General features: G+C 37.3%; 1 protein-coding gene across 16 annotated transcripts in view; it reads right to left on the reverse strand.

Annotated features, from left to right (window-relative positions):
- The window catches only part of PAN3 (poly(A) specific ribonuclease subunit PAN3), an 81,805-nt gene that overhangs the window by 10,761 nt on the left and 53,735 nt on the right, over window positions 1–17,309 (reverse strand). For 7 of the 16 annotated variants that reach the window (XM_040583409.1, XM_040583407.1, XM_040583412.1 and 4 more), the window contains 7 exons: window positions 16,645–16,702; window positions 15,353–15,514; window positions 15,076–15,192; window positions 14,868–14,978; window positions 6,618–6,783; window positions 6,112–6,199; window positions 17–156 (listed from right to left, as the gene is read on the reverse strand). In XM_040583409.1, the coding sequence (XP_040439343.1) occupies window positions 17–156; window positions 6,112–6,199; window positions 6,618–6,783; window positions 14,868–14,978; window positions 15,076–15,192; window positions 15,353–15,514; window positions 16,645–16,702 (842 nt within the window). Of the gene's footprint in view, window positions 1–16; window positions 157–6,111; window positions 6,200–6,617; window positions 6,784–11,290; window positions 14,203–14,867; window positions 14,979–15,075; window positions 15,193–15,352; window positions 15,515–16,644; window positions 16,703–17,309 lie in introns of those variants that run through there. The other 9 variants (XM_040583414.1, XM_040583411.1, XM_040583408.1 and 6 more) reach the window with 5 other exon arrangements.

Genomic DNA, 17,309 nt, shown 5'->3' on the forward strand with positions numbered 1-17,309 from the left:
TATTAAGCAAACTTACAAAATCAGATTCTTCAGATCAGAGGAATAGTTGATTGTCACCAGCTCCATTGCTTTCTGCAAATTCTCTCTCTGAATTCCTGATAAAGAATTGCAAGCCAAAGCCAACACAACTTTCCCCAGGGAGATCAGATCTGCTTGCTAACAGGGAAAACACACACAGATAATAAGATTCTTTGTACAGATAAATACTACCTATGGTACTATATGGTGTTTAACAAGAGACAGTTCTTCAGCATCCTTTGAAGAATACGAGCATCTAAAATAAGTGCAATTCAAACCATATGACTGTCCAAGTTACAGTAGTTAAAGGAAAATCTGTCCTGATACCTAGCCATTTTCAGGTATTATATTTATCTTTGAATGCTTAAAATTTACCTATTTTTAGCTTAAAGACAGTATCAAAGAGAACTCTTGCATAGCAAGCAGAAGCTCTGCAAAGAGGTTCTCCTAACTACCCACCTGCTCACTCCTGACAAGTCAAGGAGTTGGTGGCAAACAGAGCAAGTCTTCTCAGTATGAGATGCAGAAATACCCATCAAGGATCATTTGTTAAAACAGAAACAGCATTTGCTGGACTCATAATATCTTTTTCACTGGCCATCCAGTGTGAATTCCACACTGGAATTCACATTGGATTCCAGCAAATGATGCTTCTGTTTTAAACAGACAGCTCAAAGATTTTAATCTCTGATGGCCAGTGTGAAAAGATATGAACTGCCTGATGTAAGTAGACAGGAAGAGGTCTGTATGGCTGACAAACAGAGCTGCATCACATTTTATAAAGAAATTCTTAGTGTTACTAAACACTTTCCTTAAAAGTAGAACTGCTCTTAAAAGATGAATGCTGCATACAGGCTGCTTTGCCACAACAGGAAATTCTGCCAATTTTAATGGACAGCCAACAGACATTATTTTTTAAAGTTATACCAGTTTTTAAAGCCCATCTCTAAAAACAGGAGCCTAATTTAGTAGCAATCACATTCATAGCAAAAACTGTCTGATTCTTTCGATGGAAAGGCTTTCAGCTGCACACAAGCTGGCCAAACTTGAAAACACCTGCTGCTTTCCGTGCTGGATGCCTGCCCCAGACTGAATTTTAGAGCCAGCTAGAGATACAAATCTTGTATTTTCCTGAGGGTTTTTCTGAGAAAGATGTTTTTGCAAAACTAAAAAAGTGAAAGCTCCTAATTATCGAGAATGTCAGCTCTATAGTCCAGAGCAAGACTATGCTTTGTAGCAGAGAACATAGTCATACAAGGAATACACCTTCTGTCATTTCTGTGAGAAAGGCTGAAAATTTGGCAGCATTGCAACACTTAAAGTTCTGCTTAGAATCTGGCAACTTTAGAAAAGTGTTGTGATGGTGAACATGCCACAGCCCCTCACAGCTCTTCCACTCTTACCACCAGAAGGGTAGTTGTGTGCTGCCTCTGGCTGCAGTAGCTGGACCTTCCCTGCAGCCACATCTCCCAGATGTTGAGGGACAGAGGAATGAAAACCTTTCCAGGGCTCTCAATGTCCCTGCTGTTTCCTTATCAAGTATGATTAAGCAGCACAATTTAAAGATGGACACGCAACATGGTAGAAGTTAAAAAGCATGGTACTTTTGTAGCTAATGAAGACAAAAACAGGATGTGGAAAATGAGACAGAAATGAGGAGGACAAAGTGGTGGAGAAGGAGGATGGACTGGCATTTCCTACACTCTCTTTTCTACAGAATCAGGATTTCCTGAGTATCAGCATTCCTTTGTACTTTGGTAAAGAGAAATGGACCACAGCAACAAACCCCATTTTGGTGGGAACTCACTTGCTTCCACTACCAAGTAGGCAATTTGATCAGCAGAAGACCCTGTTATAGTACCACAGAAATCTTGCTGACGCATTATCTATAGCCACATACATCACCTGGCACAATGGCGGTTTTTTTCCCCCTCTAAAAAACTTAGAAGAAATATGTAAGTATTTGTATTAACCACAACCTTTTCTGTTTCTGCAGTCCCCTACCTATACACTTTAAAATTTCAGTTTCTAGTATTTCATAAGGGTGTATCCTATATAAATTCTCTATCATCACACAATCCCGAGACAATGAAAATATACAGTTTCAGCCAAGACCCTATGAAAATATAGTCTTGCTTTAGGTGTTTTTACAATACAGATTGCATAAAAATTTTAAACTTTTTGAGAAAGCGTTTTACATTAACAGCAGTCATTAAATTCTAAATTCAGGCTTTTGGTTTTTTGAGCGTTTGACTCACAGCCTTGATTTTTGTTTGTTTTGCAAATTACATCTAACAGAAGAACTGGCAGAGATGATACAACACACCAGTGCAGCCTCAAACACACACATTTCAAGTTACACTCAGCTTTTAACTTGCTTTAGTTACAAAAGTGGCTTGGATTCATCCCACTAATCTTAGGAACTTAAACTTCAAATCAACCAGACTTAACTGATTTGCTTAAGGTACCTGTAATTCTGCAAGACATTTCAGATATTGAGCGAGCTGAATTGCTCTCTGGAGGTACTTCACTATTCACTGACAGCTGAAACCCTGAAAGCAAGTACTACTATGCCCAATATTTGAAGTCTTACAAGTGCACAAAACCAGGCAGTAATTTTCCTGTGTGGTAGGGGAATCTCAGAACATTGCAAGCTGGAAGGGACCCATAAAGATCAGGATTTATTGAAGTCAGATTCCAGTTTTAGAAAGGGCAGAACTACCATCCACTGATCACTCTAACCATGCAGACAAGGGTATATAACTTCCCAGAAGCTGGGGTACACCATCCTATCTATAGGGAAGCAATCCACATATGCCTATTAAGCCCTCACTTCCCCTGTGAAAACATGAACAGATTCAGCATTCCCTGCTTCCAGGCAGAGAAAGGTTAAAGGAGGCACACAAGAAGTACTAGATCTCCTTGGATCAGGAATACCAGAAATGAATGCTGTATTCCTGTAGCAGCCTTGCTAGTGCAAAGTACAGATTAGGAACAACCATTTCCCTGTTCATACTCCATATTGTGTATCTGTGGATCACACCAGTTTCTTTTGCCACAGACCTGCCAGAAGACTTCTGCTACGGTCACTGTCAACAGCGACTAAGTCATACTAAGTTGATTCTCAGCTTCAAAGAAAAACCTTTAAGTACAGGCTGCCTTTTGTTCAAAAACGTACCTTGCATGCAACTAATGACCGTTTAATTAGTGATTCAATTAATAACTGTAACCTGTACCCACCTATCTTTTTATTTCCTGAAAGCTTTGCTACTAAAGATTTTATCACCATCTAGTTCATTGATAGAACTATGAAATAGCATTAGACTAGAAACCAGCCCCTGGGAGATAAAACTCAAAACAGTGCTCTTCATTAATGTCTCCCTGTTATCAAATGAATTTCCAATATGTCAGTGAGCAATTTAAAAGTTAATTGAATAGGCACCCTTTCCCTCTGCATAATTTTTTTTATTATTATTAAAAAGGTATGTGCTACTATGCCAAATGCCCTGGAGATACCTCAGCATTTTATACACTTGGCTTTATCAGGCAGACACGTAAGCTAGTCAAATAATTCTTATTTTTGACAAGATCCATTTTCCATAAACTCTTTGAAACTGACATTACATTTCTGTTTATCTTGTTCCACTGCTTTTCTTGGATCAGTATCAGCTCATCCACTTTACAATTCTGTGGATTCACTTATCCTTTTAAGTTCTGGAAGAGCCCTTAGAAATGCCTCCCAGTTGCTAGATATTTTTTAATTTATTTTTTTAAAATCAACATTAATACTTCAGATGCCTCTTAAGCTAGTTTCTTTAAATTTGGGGAGGTGCATTATAAAGTTTTTTTGGTTTGCTAAATTAAAAATATTTACTTTGAGCAAACATAACCTTATTGCCCTTGTTAAATCAATAAAACCTATGTTTTCTCTTCGTTTTGTATGGAGAGGACTCACCTTCATTTTACCTCAAATACAGAAATATTTATTAAACCTTTTTACTGTTTCCTACATCACCATTTGCAATTTTCCCATTCGTATCTTGTAACTGGTAAACACAGGACTTAAGGACTGGGGAGTGGGAAGTGATGTGCTAGAATTTATACAGGTTTAACACCTTGTTTTTAACGCAAGTGGCCATTCATATTTCATTTAATTTTTTTAACTTCCCTTATTGTTGCCTTTACTTAACTCTTAAATGATCATATAAACTAATGCACTTAACACAGATTGTAAACAACTGCATTCCTTTTACATAGCCCCTCACTGTTCTGGCCAAACTCTTTCCCCCTATTAAACAATGGGAAATAGCCAGAAAGTGACAAATGCTAACAAAAATGCCTTCCTCCATTGAAGACAGCAACAAGGAAATGCATATTAGCTGGGCAGTAAACCAAGAGATAACCTGCATTTTTAACAGTCACAGGAGTCCCAGAGGAATTCAGGAACTGGGTCATGGATCGAGAGGAAAAAGGACAAGTAGCAGCTGTTATTTTGTAATTTTATCTGGCTAGGGCAAACAAAGAGAGAGGCTGATAAATGACTCCTGAATTTCAAGGAATGAACTCAGTCCAGAATCTCTGAAGGAACAAAATGGATAATGAAAGCCTAGCCCTTCTAGAGGAAGCAAGAAAAAGGGTGACGATACTGTATTTTCTAACTCCAGTTTAGATCTTCCAAACTATGTATTTAAGAGTACTTCTCTTCTGGTTTAGCAGTGATACCAGAACAATTTGGGCATTTACAATGTACAAAACATGTAAAAACACCCCCCTCTAAACAAAACTGTGCATTACCCAAACAAGTTAACTGCCAAATATTGGGGCTGCTATGGTGGTAAATGCTTTTGACAGATTCATGTACCTGTGAGTATTTTTAGATTTGTACCTCCAAGTACATTAAACGTTTTACTTTAAAATTACTTGCATGTCATAATCCCTCAGGAAGATCTCTTTCCCAGCTGCAATTAAAATAAATTTAAAGCAGTATTTAGATTTTAAAAAATGAAATATCATTATATTTTTAGGCATGGAACCCCTCACTTGTATGTACTCCTATCTTCTCTTAGCTGTTTCCCACTAAACTATTACCAATAGCCCACTGATACAGAGCTGGGGAGTGTGGAGGGCAGGGAATCCTTTGATGTACTACTCAAAGTACACTGGAAAATGCTTTACTGTATCATTAAAAAAAAAAAGTTGCTATGTTCTAGGACACTGTCTCCAATAAGCTAGTTTCTGCCTGGCCAAAGTTCAAACATTTCATTTATTACTAGAAGACTCTGAATGAGCAATTTTCTCACAGTGAATAAGCTCAATTAATGAAAACAAATTAAATACAACTCCCTACTGTAGTTGTTCACTCCCAGTACAGACAGGGTATGTGATGACTGCTGAAGCAATGTACTTTACCCTGAGGGGAAGCTAGGGAAAGAGGCACTCCTGTACACAGTGATGCTCCAGATGACTGTGGAACAGTTTTTTGCTAAGTCTAAAGGAATTCCTCTGAATTCAGGCATTATGCGAAGTCCACACTTCAGAGAATGTCAGGAGAGCATGGAAAAACTAGGAGCCTAAAATAAAGATACACTAAAACCTTTTAGCAGTGAGGAGAATGCCTAGGTGCAGGTATTTGTAAGATCTCTTACTGCTCCGTGAACAGGTATTCAACATTTACTTATTTTTGTTAACCTAACAAAAGAGAAAGCAAAGCAAAAACTGTTACCAAACCATGGGTTTTTATCTCTAACACCAAATGTAAGACCTTTTTCTTCTCCTTCCTTTAGAAATTCATATTCCTAAGCATTTCTGACTTAAGTTTGTTAAATACTAATAGTCCAACCTGTTTGGTGAGTTTGCTGAAATTTTAGAAGCAGAAGATACCAAAATGAGCACTCAAATTTCTAAATTACAAGCATATTTGAATAATGCATGGCGGAACCAAGATCAAATCAAGAAAGAAAAAATACAGTCATTTAGAGATAGATATACTGGGCTACAGTTTAATTAAAATATTTGTCTTCCAAAAGGTATCACACCGATTTTCAGTACTCCTTGTGCCAAGTTACTAATCTAACTATGGTATTGCTGTCTTACCTGAAACTGAGCCATTAATGCCAGTGGATTATTTTGACTGTTGTCAAATGTCAAAACATCAAAGATTCCAACACAATTAACTCGTAACCTTTAGGAAGAAGAGAAAAGGAAGAAGTGTCATTAAATTCTGTTGGTTACTCAGTTTTTTCTCTAGCATTCATTGAATGCTTTGATATGACAAAAAAGTCATCAGTACTCAGCAAATTACTATGAAGCAGAAAATACTAATTTTGCTATTTGATAAAATGCAACAGAGTCATGAGTTTACAAAGAAATCAACAAATTTTAAATTGTCAGTAATGGATCTGAACAGTTCTTTGAAGATAATACATGCCTTTCCCAAAATATGTTTAAAAAGAACTTTTTGAAAAGTTACAAGTTTTAGCACATCGTCTCCACCAGTTAAAAGTAACAGAAATAACAAAGTCTAACTAGAAACAGGTGCGTGGTCAGCAGCTACCATGAATACAGATCACAGCAAGACAGAGAAGTAACACTTTCATTACCTTGTTTTTCCCGTTACTAGAATCTTTGTTGGATCCATAACTCGGCATGCCAGTCCTGCTGTATGAATGGTCCGTAACGCAGAGCTGAGTTGCACAATATATGCCCATATCAAAGACTCTGGAAGCAATCCAGCATGCTGCCGTGGCAGAGGTCCATCATGCTGACCTAGAAGCAAAACATTGTAAGCATCAACAGAAGGCTACTACACAAGATTCAAATTAGAACATTTTGAATTATACAATTAACTTACATATTCATTTCATTTAACTCTTAACAGTCCTCGAAAGACATATCTACTGTGCTTTAACGGTTGGTTTTGGGGTTGCAGGTTTTTTTGTTTGGTATAGGTTGGCTTTTTTTCAGAAGGACACCACCTTTTAAAATGCTGACAACCCAGTTGATATTATTTTCACTCTCATATTCAGGAAAACCATGCTGATTTTTGAAGTTTAGGATGAATAACCACTACAAGAGCAGCACCGGTTAGAAACTGCTGAAAGTAGGTGGTGCATCAAAATATGCAGGTACTTCAGCAATAAAAATGCCAATATTCTGAACAACAAGCATGTACCACAACAGCTGAAAGAGAACCCATTTTACCTCCTTTGCGGTAGGAAGTCTTACAAGTTAAACATTCTCTGTCATCTGAGCAGTCAAAAAATGAACAAGCTAGTTTCATATTACATGGGCAAATCAGACTGGAAGATGTGGTGGCTGAACATCACTGAACACAACTCCACGTTATGTTCTGCTATGAGCCAGCTCCCTGACAAGTCATCGCTGCATGTCCCCTGTTCAGTGGGCCATATGAAAGCAACGCATCACCCCCCTTCTAAATTGATTTGTAGTCGTCCTTTCTGTGCATTCACATATCCAAATTCCACATTGAAAACAGTGTGAGTAATGCTGAGCCAGAGATAAGAAAAGATACAGATAACAATGTTATTTTTAGTAAGATGCATGTTATACAAAGAAGTTGCTGCTGTTTAGGTGGCACAAAGGTGAAATAGGAGAGGAAAATACATCCAGAGTAAGATACTCCATCTCTACTGTACAAAACATGATAGCCATTTCATGAGGTTGCCCCAGTACTGATTTTGCTAATTTTGAGACCAGTAGTATCATCAGTATTCATAAAACCGTGTAAGCACACAATTCAGTTGTAAATCCTCTCCTCCAGATATTTGTTTCTTGGGTTTTTGGTTGGTGTTTTTTCTCCTTTTCCTACGGTAGCATATCAACATCCATGCACTTGCTCAAAGTAAGTTTGTGTGTGTGTTTGCATGTATACACACAAATATATGTGAGTGAAAAAAATTAAACACATTACTGCAAAATTTTACCTAGAATTTTTATTGATTTGGGGGTGAGGGGCTGGGAATGTTTCTAGCTTTCATTTCTGAGCTTTTGTTGATTTGTTTTTAAACTTCAGTTCATTTTTCAGGTTTAAGATGCTTCAGTTTAGATCACAAAAGATCAAGACACAGACTTCTTTAAACTGCAATAAGCCTGGCAAGTCTACTGAAGGCTGAATATAATGAGATATCCTTTGTTTCTTCTGGCCTCCTGATGAATCATTATGCAAATCACTTCCCACAAACCAGCATACCAGAAATCTAACATAGCAAACTTTTCCCCTCATGACTCTTCTTCAGCATGACAAAAATTATGATGACATAAAATGATTGAGGAGATACAGCCTCCTTTAATTAGTCAGGGCTCTTTCTCTAGTTCCTACTTCCTATAGAGTATACTTTATATTTAGTAAACAGCAACGTGTGATATGTTTAACAGGAATATATATGGACACTGTTACAGAGTTACATCTGTATGAAATAAATGCATCCAGAACAGAAATATTGCTTAATATCCCAAAGAGAAAAAAAAAAGCCAAAACTTGGGGGTTATTTTTCTGCATGCAACTTGCCCTTTGAGTTCCAGATAAAGACAATGTAACCACGAGAATATTCAACATATACTGAAAAGCTGAAAGATCAGAGTTCAACACAGCTTCTCCTCCTCTATCAGAAAATCTCAATCAAGCAACATTATTTTACTACTGGAAAGACTCGCCTGAGACTACAGCTGAATCTAGACTGCTGCTTTCAGACTAGCTGACTGCACCCCACGCTCCCATGCACTAAAGGTACAGGCTAAAGCACTGGAAGAATAAGTTTTGAAATGCCCTCTTTCATATTTATCCATTCAAAACAAGGGAGATTAAAAGCAGTTCAGTTTGCTGCAATGCTGACTTCAAAGTATGTCCCATGAGGCCCATCAGGCCTGCCACAGATGGCACTTGAGCAAGGACCCAAGGAGATGAGACCTGAAAGTTCACTCTACAAGCAAAACACAGATGAAAGCTTTCCGAACTGTTGAACACAGTTGAAAACATCACAAGAATATAAGACAGTATTACAAAAATTATCAGAATTGCTTTACTCCAAAAAGTGGTATTTTAGAGGTTAATTTGAAAAAGGCTTTCCACCACAGGCCAAATCCACAGCATGCAAAAATTCAGATTATGTTCTTCCCACCTACTGCAGGGCAGACTCACCCTTCCCACTACTTTCATCTCTCCAAGATGCTGAACATAGATACTAATGGAGAAGATTAAAAATGTAAGAACTGCCATTTCAAAAACACAGGTTATCCATTATTTTTCCTTGCCATATTAAGATAAAAATAATTCTCAACATTTTTAAGTGCTGCACTATGATGTTCTCAATGGAAAAAGCAGCACACCCTTTGCACTCATGTACGTATGTATACTTCTTTTTCATTTGTCAAAAATGCATTCAAATGAAATTCAGTTCAAACGAAATTCCAGAGCAAGGGGAAAGGCGAGGATAGTCCTGGGGTCGGAAGGAAGAGCTGGGACCACTGGCAGAAGGACCTGTTTTACATCATCATGAACACTGAGAAAGCACGCTAACGAACAGCAATTCTCATCAGACAGTTATGAAAAGAAAAATAAGAAGCCCAACAAAAGATTTAGCTGCTCACTACATTGAACCTCTCAGGCCTGCAAATCAGTCTTTATATTGAGAACTGTGAATTGTTCAGTGTTTGCCTGCTGTTCCTGAGTTAAAGTACTGAAAATAAAAAGACAAATACAGTAGCCTTCACTTCTTCCCTTTCTCCAGGGAAACCTGGGCTTTGGTTTTACGTTTCCCAATTTACAATATACAGAAAGGTTCTGAACTGCTAGCACAGCACTACACTTTGTAAAAGATCTGAAGATATTGAAAACTTGAATTTACTTTGAAAAAGTTGCAGGTTTTGGCAAAGGTATTTTAGGATAATTATTGTTTACATATTTTGTCCTCAACAATATCACGTTGACTTTCAATATTCACATATTCTTTCTGCTCATCACAGTAAGTACACAACATTTGGTTTTTCAATGGAAGAGGTTTTTTATGAAAAAACATAAAGCAACTGGGGATGCAAAAACTGTTGTCAGCAGTGAAGTCCATTTTTGTGCATTACATACTACTATTTATGTGTCCAAAGGTAAACAAGGTCCAGGAAACTTGCCTATCTTCATTAGACAGTGTTTGTTTGCTGAAAAGCAGAATCTGTGGTGCTGAAAACTATTAATAGCATGTACACCAATGTTTAATTACTCAGAACATTTTTAATAAACAGACCAAAGGACATATCAAAGGCATGCTTATCTCTGCCAACCACAAACACTCATCAGGACAAAGAAAGAAAAAAAACAAACTTGCAGGCACCAGTGCATAGTTACTGTTAATTTGCCAGGATTTTCTAGTTGGCAGTTTTAAAGTACATACATTCAGAATGTGGTTTACCATTTAATTATTGGACTGGTAAAGACAACATTTCAACAATTTTGGGTTAACTTGCTAATTTAAGGAGAACATCATTTCCGCAGAGATAAATGCACAAACACGTACAACAATCTGAAGTTGAGAAATATCAGAAAGGTGGAAGAAAACCAACAGGTTCCAGAACAACAGATTTAATGTTTAGATACTTTTGATAGAAATAAGTGCATTGAGGAAATATGAGGAATAAGAATCAAACAAAAAGGAACTTTTCAAATAAATGTCCTCCAAGTAACAACTAACTGAAAAGTCAGGCTCCTGATTTTAAAACTTGTGTAAATTTAGTAAAATATGACAGAACAATATCAAATTATCACACTGTACCACCTGAAGAAAGAGGATATTTCATTGCATAAAGACCACAAGCAATAAATTCTATAGCATTCAGTACTAACAAAGACATTAGTTTACAGTATAAAAATAAACATGAGCTGCTATTTTCCCCCCACACACCAAATCCCTTCCAAAGTAGTTCTGTTACAGGGTCTGTAAATAATATGGCAAAAACAAAAAGAAAAAACCGAGACTGACCACACTGACACTAGTGACATGCAAGACAGCTATGTAAACCATAATCCTCATCTTTTAACTGTCAAAGTCTCGTGATGCCAACTGGAGTGTTCAACATAAATAAGGTTGCATACCTGAAATCAAATTCTGAGTTCACTGATCAGGTTCACAGTGTTGTGCCTCCTAAAACCTTTAAAAGCAATTGTACTAATCTGGGCCTCATGCTGCAGAGTACCCAACTTCCATCCATTCCCCTGCTTCTCTTGGGAGTCTCCTCTAGGCAGGCAGACGGCCAAGAAACTCTGTGAGGGGATGGAGAAAGGATCTGTGAAGGCAGGCAATTCTGAGAAATCAAGTTATAGGTATGCAATCTTATTTTCTCTCTTAAATTGCTCTTTCTACTGAAGACCAGTCTAGAAAGCAGCAGTTACCAAAAAAGAAAGGCCAAAGCAAAGATGTGCAGAAAGATTTGGCAAAATTTGGGGATTTCTGGTGACTTTTTTTCTAATTTATCTCATAAAAAGACTGGAAGAGCAGGTAATGAGAAGTGCCACAGGCAGGAGAGTGTTATCTCCCTTACATATCCCTCTAAGTTCTGCTGCAACAGTTCATTTTAATTAAATACTATGATTTGGCTCAACAGAAATTGGTTTTGTTTTTTCCAATTTCAAAGACCATCTCTGCCTACAGAAAGAAGCTGTAGTAGGTCAAATAAATGGTCCAGATAGCCCAGTAGCCTGTTTCAAGGACACATACACTAAAATCAGAAAAGCAGCCTGCAACGGATACCTGAGCATATGAACATAAACAAACAGAATATTCTACTAGCCTCCAATGATTTGCAGCTCAGAGAACTCTTGAGCTAGAGATAGTCTCTTTGCAGTTAGCAGTCCAAGTGTTTCTTCGCCATGAGTAAGCCCACTTTCCCCTTGAACCCAGGCAAATGTCCAGGGTAACCTCTGACAAAGTTCCATGGCTTAATTATCTTTACACAGGTTTTTCATTTGCTACCTGGCTAGTTTCATTTGTCAGTCACTAGTTTTAGACTGGAAGAAATAGCAAACTACTGATGCTTATTCCTTTTGTCTTTATCTCTGATGATTTTTGAGACATCTACCATATTCAAATCATTTTTAACCTCATCATATTCCTGTCTATCTTTAAGAGCATGAGAAGTACTATTTCACTTCGCTGTTCTTACACAGAAGCTGTTCCATGCCTTTGATCATCCATCCCTGTCACCTCTTCTCAACTTCTTTGCTGTTGCTCTACACCCTTCAAAATGTGTAAGGAGGACCACAACTACAGACATGAGTCTATGATGCTCCCACAATTTGAATACAGTATCCTCCATTTCACTGTTTATTCTTTTCTTAATTATCTCCAACAATGCATGTCCTATTTACCGGAATGACTTTTTTTTTTTTTTAAGGACATGACTGCCCTTTCTAGAAGCAAAAAATTCTTTTCCAGTGTGGCAAAAGAATGTGTCCCCAAAAATTTTATTATACCTTCTATTATTTCATCCTGAAAAGACATACATTCTTCTATAATACTCTAGAGAGGTATAAAAACACAAGGTATAAAAATTCAGCAAGAGGACAATATTTTCCTTAATCTACTGAACTTTAGCCCCAGATCTATTATTGAGTGGGAAAAGCCACAGAAGCCATCATTTTATGCTTAAAGCTAGAGTTAACATTTTCCCTTGATCACAGCAGTTTATATTACATCACCTGCTAGATTATTGCCAAGAGTCCCAGTCTTGTAAGATCCTTCTGCAATCCATCACAAATGGCCTTTGTTTTTAACAATCCAAATAATTTGGTATTATCAGCAAACTTTGCCAGACTTATTTATCTTCAGTGCAAACAAGTGAATGTGTTAAGAAATACAACTCCCAGCACATATTCTTGGGAGACCCCATCAGTGATCTCCCTTCACAGTAAAAATCAACTGTTCACTGTTTCTTATCTTCTTCTAACCAGTTATTAACTTGAGGACTTTCTCTTTTTTTCTTATGGTCACTTAAACTCTTTTAGAGACTGACAAACTTCATTGAAAACCTGAGAACTTATCTACTGGATCTTTCTTCAAAGAACTTTGATAGATTAAGGAGACATGACTGCCCTTTCTGGAAGCAAAAAATTCTTTTCCATTGTAACAAAAGAATGTGTCCCCAAAAATCTTATTATAACTTCTATTATTTTATCTAGAACAGACATCATTCTTCTATAATACTCTAGAGAGGTACAAAAACACAACAAGGACTGATTTACATGGAAATTGAAAACCATGGGTGGGAGGGAGACACTCAGAAGTCTAGTCCTGCACATAACAGTTATTAACCTGGCAGTAGGTGTTCCAAGTTTATCCTGCCAAATTAGTTTCACATCAGGCTCACTGAATTTGTAATCGTGTTCTTTAACTTGCCACAGGGTATGATGAGTCAAAATAGAGCTTCCTCTGAGATATTACCACCAAAACCAATGGTGGAACTCAAGTTCAAACCTCACTTACACTGGTCAGCTCAGTGCAAAGCCAGTGGGAATTATTTAGTACATAAGGGATCTACAAGCATCTGAATGTATTCACACACCATCAATCCATTATACTCTATCAGAACTACCAGACAGACAAGTAAAGTTTTCCATGTCAACCTTTGAAACAGAACGAATTCACAGCTAAAGGTTCTAATTTCAAAAGGCAGAAGAAATAAGAAACTTTAGCTTCTGCTTCTCTTCATACACTTGCCAGCCTAAAGATATTCAGGGAACATCTAGGCTAATAAAACAAGCAAGGCCAGGTCATAGTCTTCTGGTCATCCCTACGGCTGGATCTAATTTCAGGGTTGGTCCAACATCAAGCAGGAAGTTGGGCCAAATGAGTTCCAAGGGTATCTTCCCACCCCAAGTTTTTCTGTGATTCCATTCAGCTGTGACCATCTCTCTTCCTCAGCATGGCACTGGGCTTTACTAACAGCTTTGGCCTGTTGTGTTCCAGACAACACCTGGACGCAGTATGTGGGACTGCATGGGTCACGAACTGGTCTTAAGAGACAGTATGATTGGCAGCATACTGTTTTGGAGAGTAAGAGGCTTTAACCATATAGATATGAGCTCTGCTGAGTGACCTGTGGAGCCACAGACCATGCTGCGACAGATTTTATTTATGAATGCAGATGTAGCTTTAGAGACTCCTTTGAAGCCATAGTATAGATCTGAAAAAAAAAAATAAATCAGACCTATGATGTGAAGTTTGTGTCTGAAAAATACGTTACAGGGATTTTTCAATCCATTTCTTAACTTGTACTTCACATTTCAAAACATTAAATAACACACTGTCTAGTTAGTCCTCATAATACTTTATGAGGAAAAAAAGAATTTGTAGGTGGAGTGCACCTGAACAGCGAGCATCAGATCAATACAGTATGTGTCTTTTACAACTTTGGAAATACCTCCAGTAAGTGTCAGGTATCACCCGGTGACAGACCTGCAATAGGACCCCAGAGTTCTTGACTCCCAATCCCGTTCAAATTTATTTCCCTATCAAAGAACTGTAATGCCCTTACAAACTGATGTCAGTTTTGCAATCTAGTCATAAGTCAAGTGTGACCAGAAAAGTAAATTGTTCATTGTTAGAGTTTTACCTTAACTTTTAACTCTACTTACACTTTTGGTTTTTTTTAAGAAAATATATATATATTCAGAAATTTTAAAATAGAAAATGAAGAAGAGCTCTCTGATCCCAGTCAGCTTATGATATGACAGAACCAATTAGCTAAAAAATTAAGTTGAACAACTATTTCTGAACAACTATTTCTGACCAGCTATATTCTGCTTAAGAATTGGAAATAGTTTACAGACATATTGTATGATAATGTACCTTCCTTACCCCACTTTCGTTTTGTGAAATAGGCATCAGCACTAGGGTCATTGAAGTGTCTGCTCATCATAGTCTCACCTCCAGCGTGAAAATCATAGGCAAACACAAGAGCTTAAAAATAGAAACATGTGACAATTACTAACTCAAGCATATTTAGAAAAAAGTCTCAACACATCGATTGGCAGCAGGGGGAAATCAAAACACTTACAATGTTCTCCAAACGCTTTAGTGGTAAACACTTCACGCAAAGTTACTATATTTGAGTGCTGAATTTTTTTCCACATGTCAACCAATACCATGCACTTTGTGTTAACAAGACGAAAACCTAGAAAAGAACAAAACCCATGGTTTAAAACGCTATTTTGGGGGGGAGAAATTTTTGCTTTAACATTTCTTCTGGAACTACTGAAAAGCAACCAGATATTAAAATATGACTAGCACGCTTAGGAATGCCAGCCCTATTAAGACAACTCAATTTTTCTCACCATGTATCCTCCGAAGGCAATATGGCAGGTCATCTTTACTATTTACAGCTTTATAGCATGATGTAATGTACCCAAAGTTGCTTGTTTTCTGTATCCGATTGGGTGGTGGCAGTGGTTCCAAAGGAAAGAGACTGTGGTAGCTGTCCACTTCCGCAGGAACTGCTGAAATCAGTTTATATACAGAAACATATTATGCATGAGTTGACTTCGAGAAAGTTATTTTAGCAGCAGAGAAGATTAAAATGACTGTTATTAATACATAAATTCCTTGCATCATCTTTGAGGTTCATGTAAAGTTAAAATCCAGTATTTTTGCTTCCATGTCAATATACAGGTTCCTGGAAAAGATTCCACAGTGCTAAAGTAACTGTCTTCAGAAAAACAGTTACACCAAGTAAAATCAACAGAATAGATGTGCAGTTCCATCTGCTGTTTTCTCATCTACCTTAAACATTCACCCTTCTGAATGACCTTTCTTTGGTATTTTTTCATGCACAGTTTCATAAATAAGCACCGATTACCAGAAAGGCTTCATACCACTGTAAGAACCCCATTTTCATCACAGAAAAGCAAATCTTAATCTTACATGTTTTAATATACAGGTTTAGAAGACAGAAAGAGGTGCTGAAGGTTTACAAATCAGATTAAAAGATTGGCCTTGCAAGAAGACATACACTTGTATTTCATCTGGATTAGTAAACTAAACTGCATTTTTTTTACTGTGTCATTACCATACTAAACACACATTTGGGAAGTAAGGATACTGCAACCAAAAAAAATGATGTTTAAATCAAGTTGGACACAGTCAACTAAGTTCTCCAAAAGCCACATTACAGGGAATAGTATATGCTTCTCTTGGTTGACAACTAGTACAAAGCCTTCTTTGACATACCAGGCAATTCACTTCAAAACAAATTTGCTAGTTTATATGCAGCCTTTGAAAATACTAGGCATTCCTTAAAAGGATGCATGTATGTTCAAAGTAATACAATACTGTTCTTCACGAGGCTTTATTACCTTAATATTTTTTCCTTTTCAGCAATTTTAAGTATTCCCAATCATTAAGAGATTTCAAAACAAGAAAATTACAGAAGAAAAAGAGAATAGCTACAACAAAGAAATTTCAAACCTCTGAAATACTTTGGTTATCCACAGCCCAGGCTGATGATTAAGGCTTCATGATAAACTAACATCAGGTGGTGGGTTTTTGTAAGATGTTGCTACTACTGTTGAGTATGTATGGTTGCAGAGCAATATGGTCACAGTTTAGTTTATAAGAAACACTTACTTACCAGGAATATCAGCCTGATCAATCTGGGCCATAGTTATTAAGTGTCTGTTGATCAGTTCCTGAAGAACAAATCAAAGTCAAGCTTTGAACATTTTAATTCAGCTCATCATTTTTGATAAGTTAACAGTAGTACACTGTCTTTGAAGTACCAGCTGCTTGTCCTAAAATCAGGAGTTGATGCAAATGTCCAGGGCAAGGGAGAAGACCAATAGCTTGAAAACGTTAGTGACAAAATGTACAAATCCTTGAAGGAAGGAGCTGCAGAAGACACATTTGCTAGAGCTAGCACTGACAGAAGCACCTAGTACAGTAAAGCTGAAATAAGTAACAGTCCGAGCCAGCACTCGGCAAAGGGCTCATCAACTAACACCTGCATATACTTTCATTTCAGTGGAAGATTTTAAAACTTGATAGGATTACAGCTTAAAGGAATGCTACGTAAATGACAATACACAAGAAGTAAGAATACTTAGCTGAATAGTAAATCATGGCATGCAGGTTAGATTGAAGTAACATATGTTGTAACCCACCCTCACCCGCTGCTGTACTCCATCCGTTATAGGACTTGATTTTTTAAATTCTCCACAGGGAAAACTGACTGCACAGATGAGTGGCTATTTCTCTTCTACTATTAGTAGTTTTATAGTTTTTGCCAAAATACACAAT

Source organism: Falco naumanni, chromosome 2 (assembly GCF_017639655.2).
Source record: "Falco naumanni isolate bFalNau1 chromosome 2, bFalNau1.pat, whole genome shotgun sequence".
NCBI classification, from domain to species: Eukaryota; Metazoa; Chordata; class Aves; order Falconiformes; family Falconidae; genus Falco; species Falco naumanni.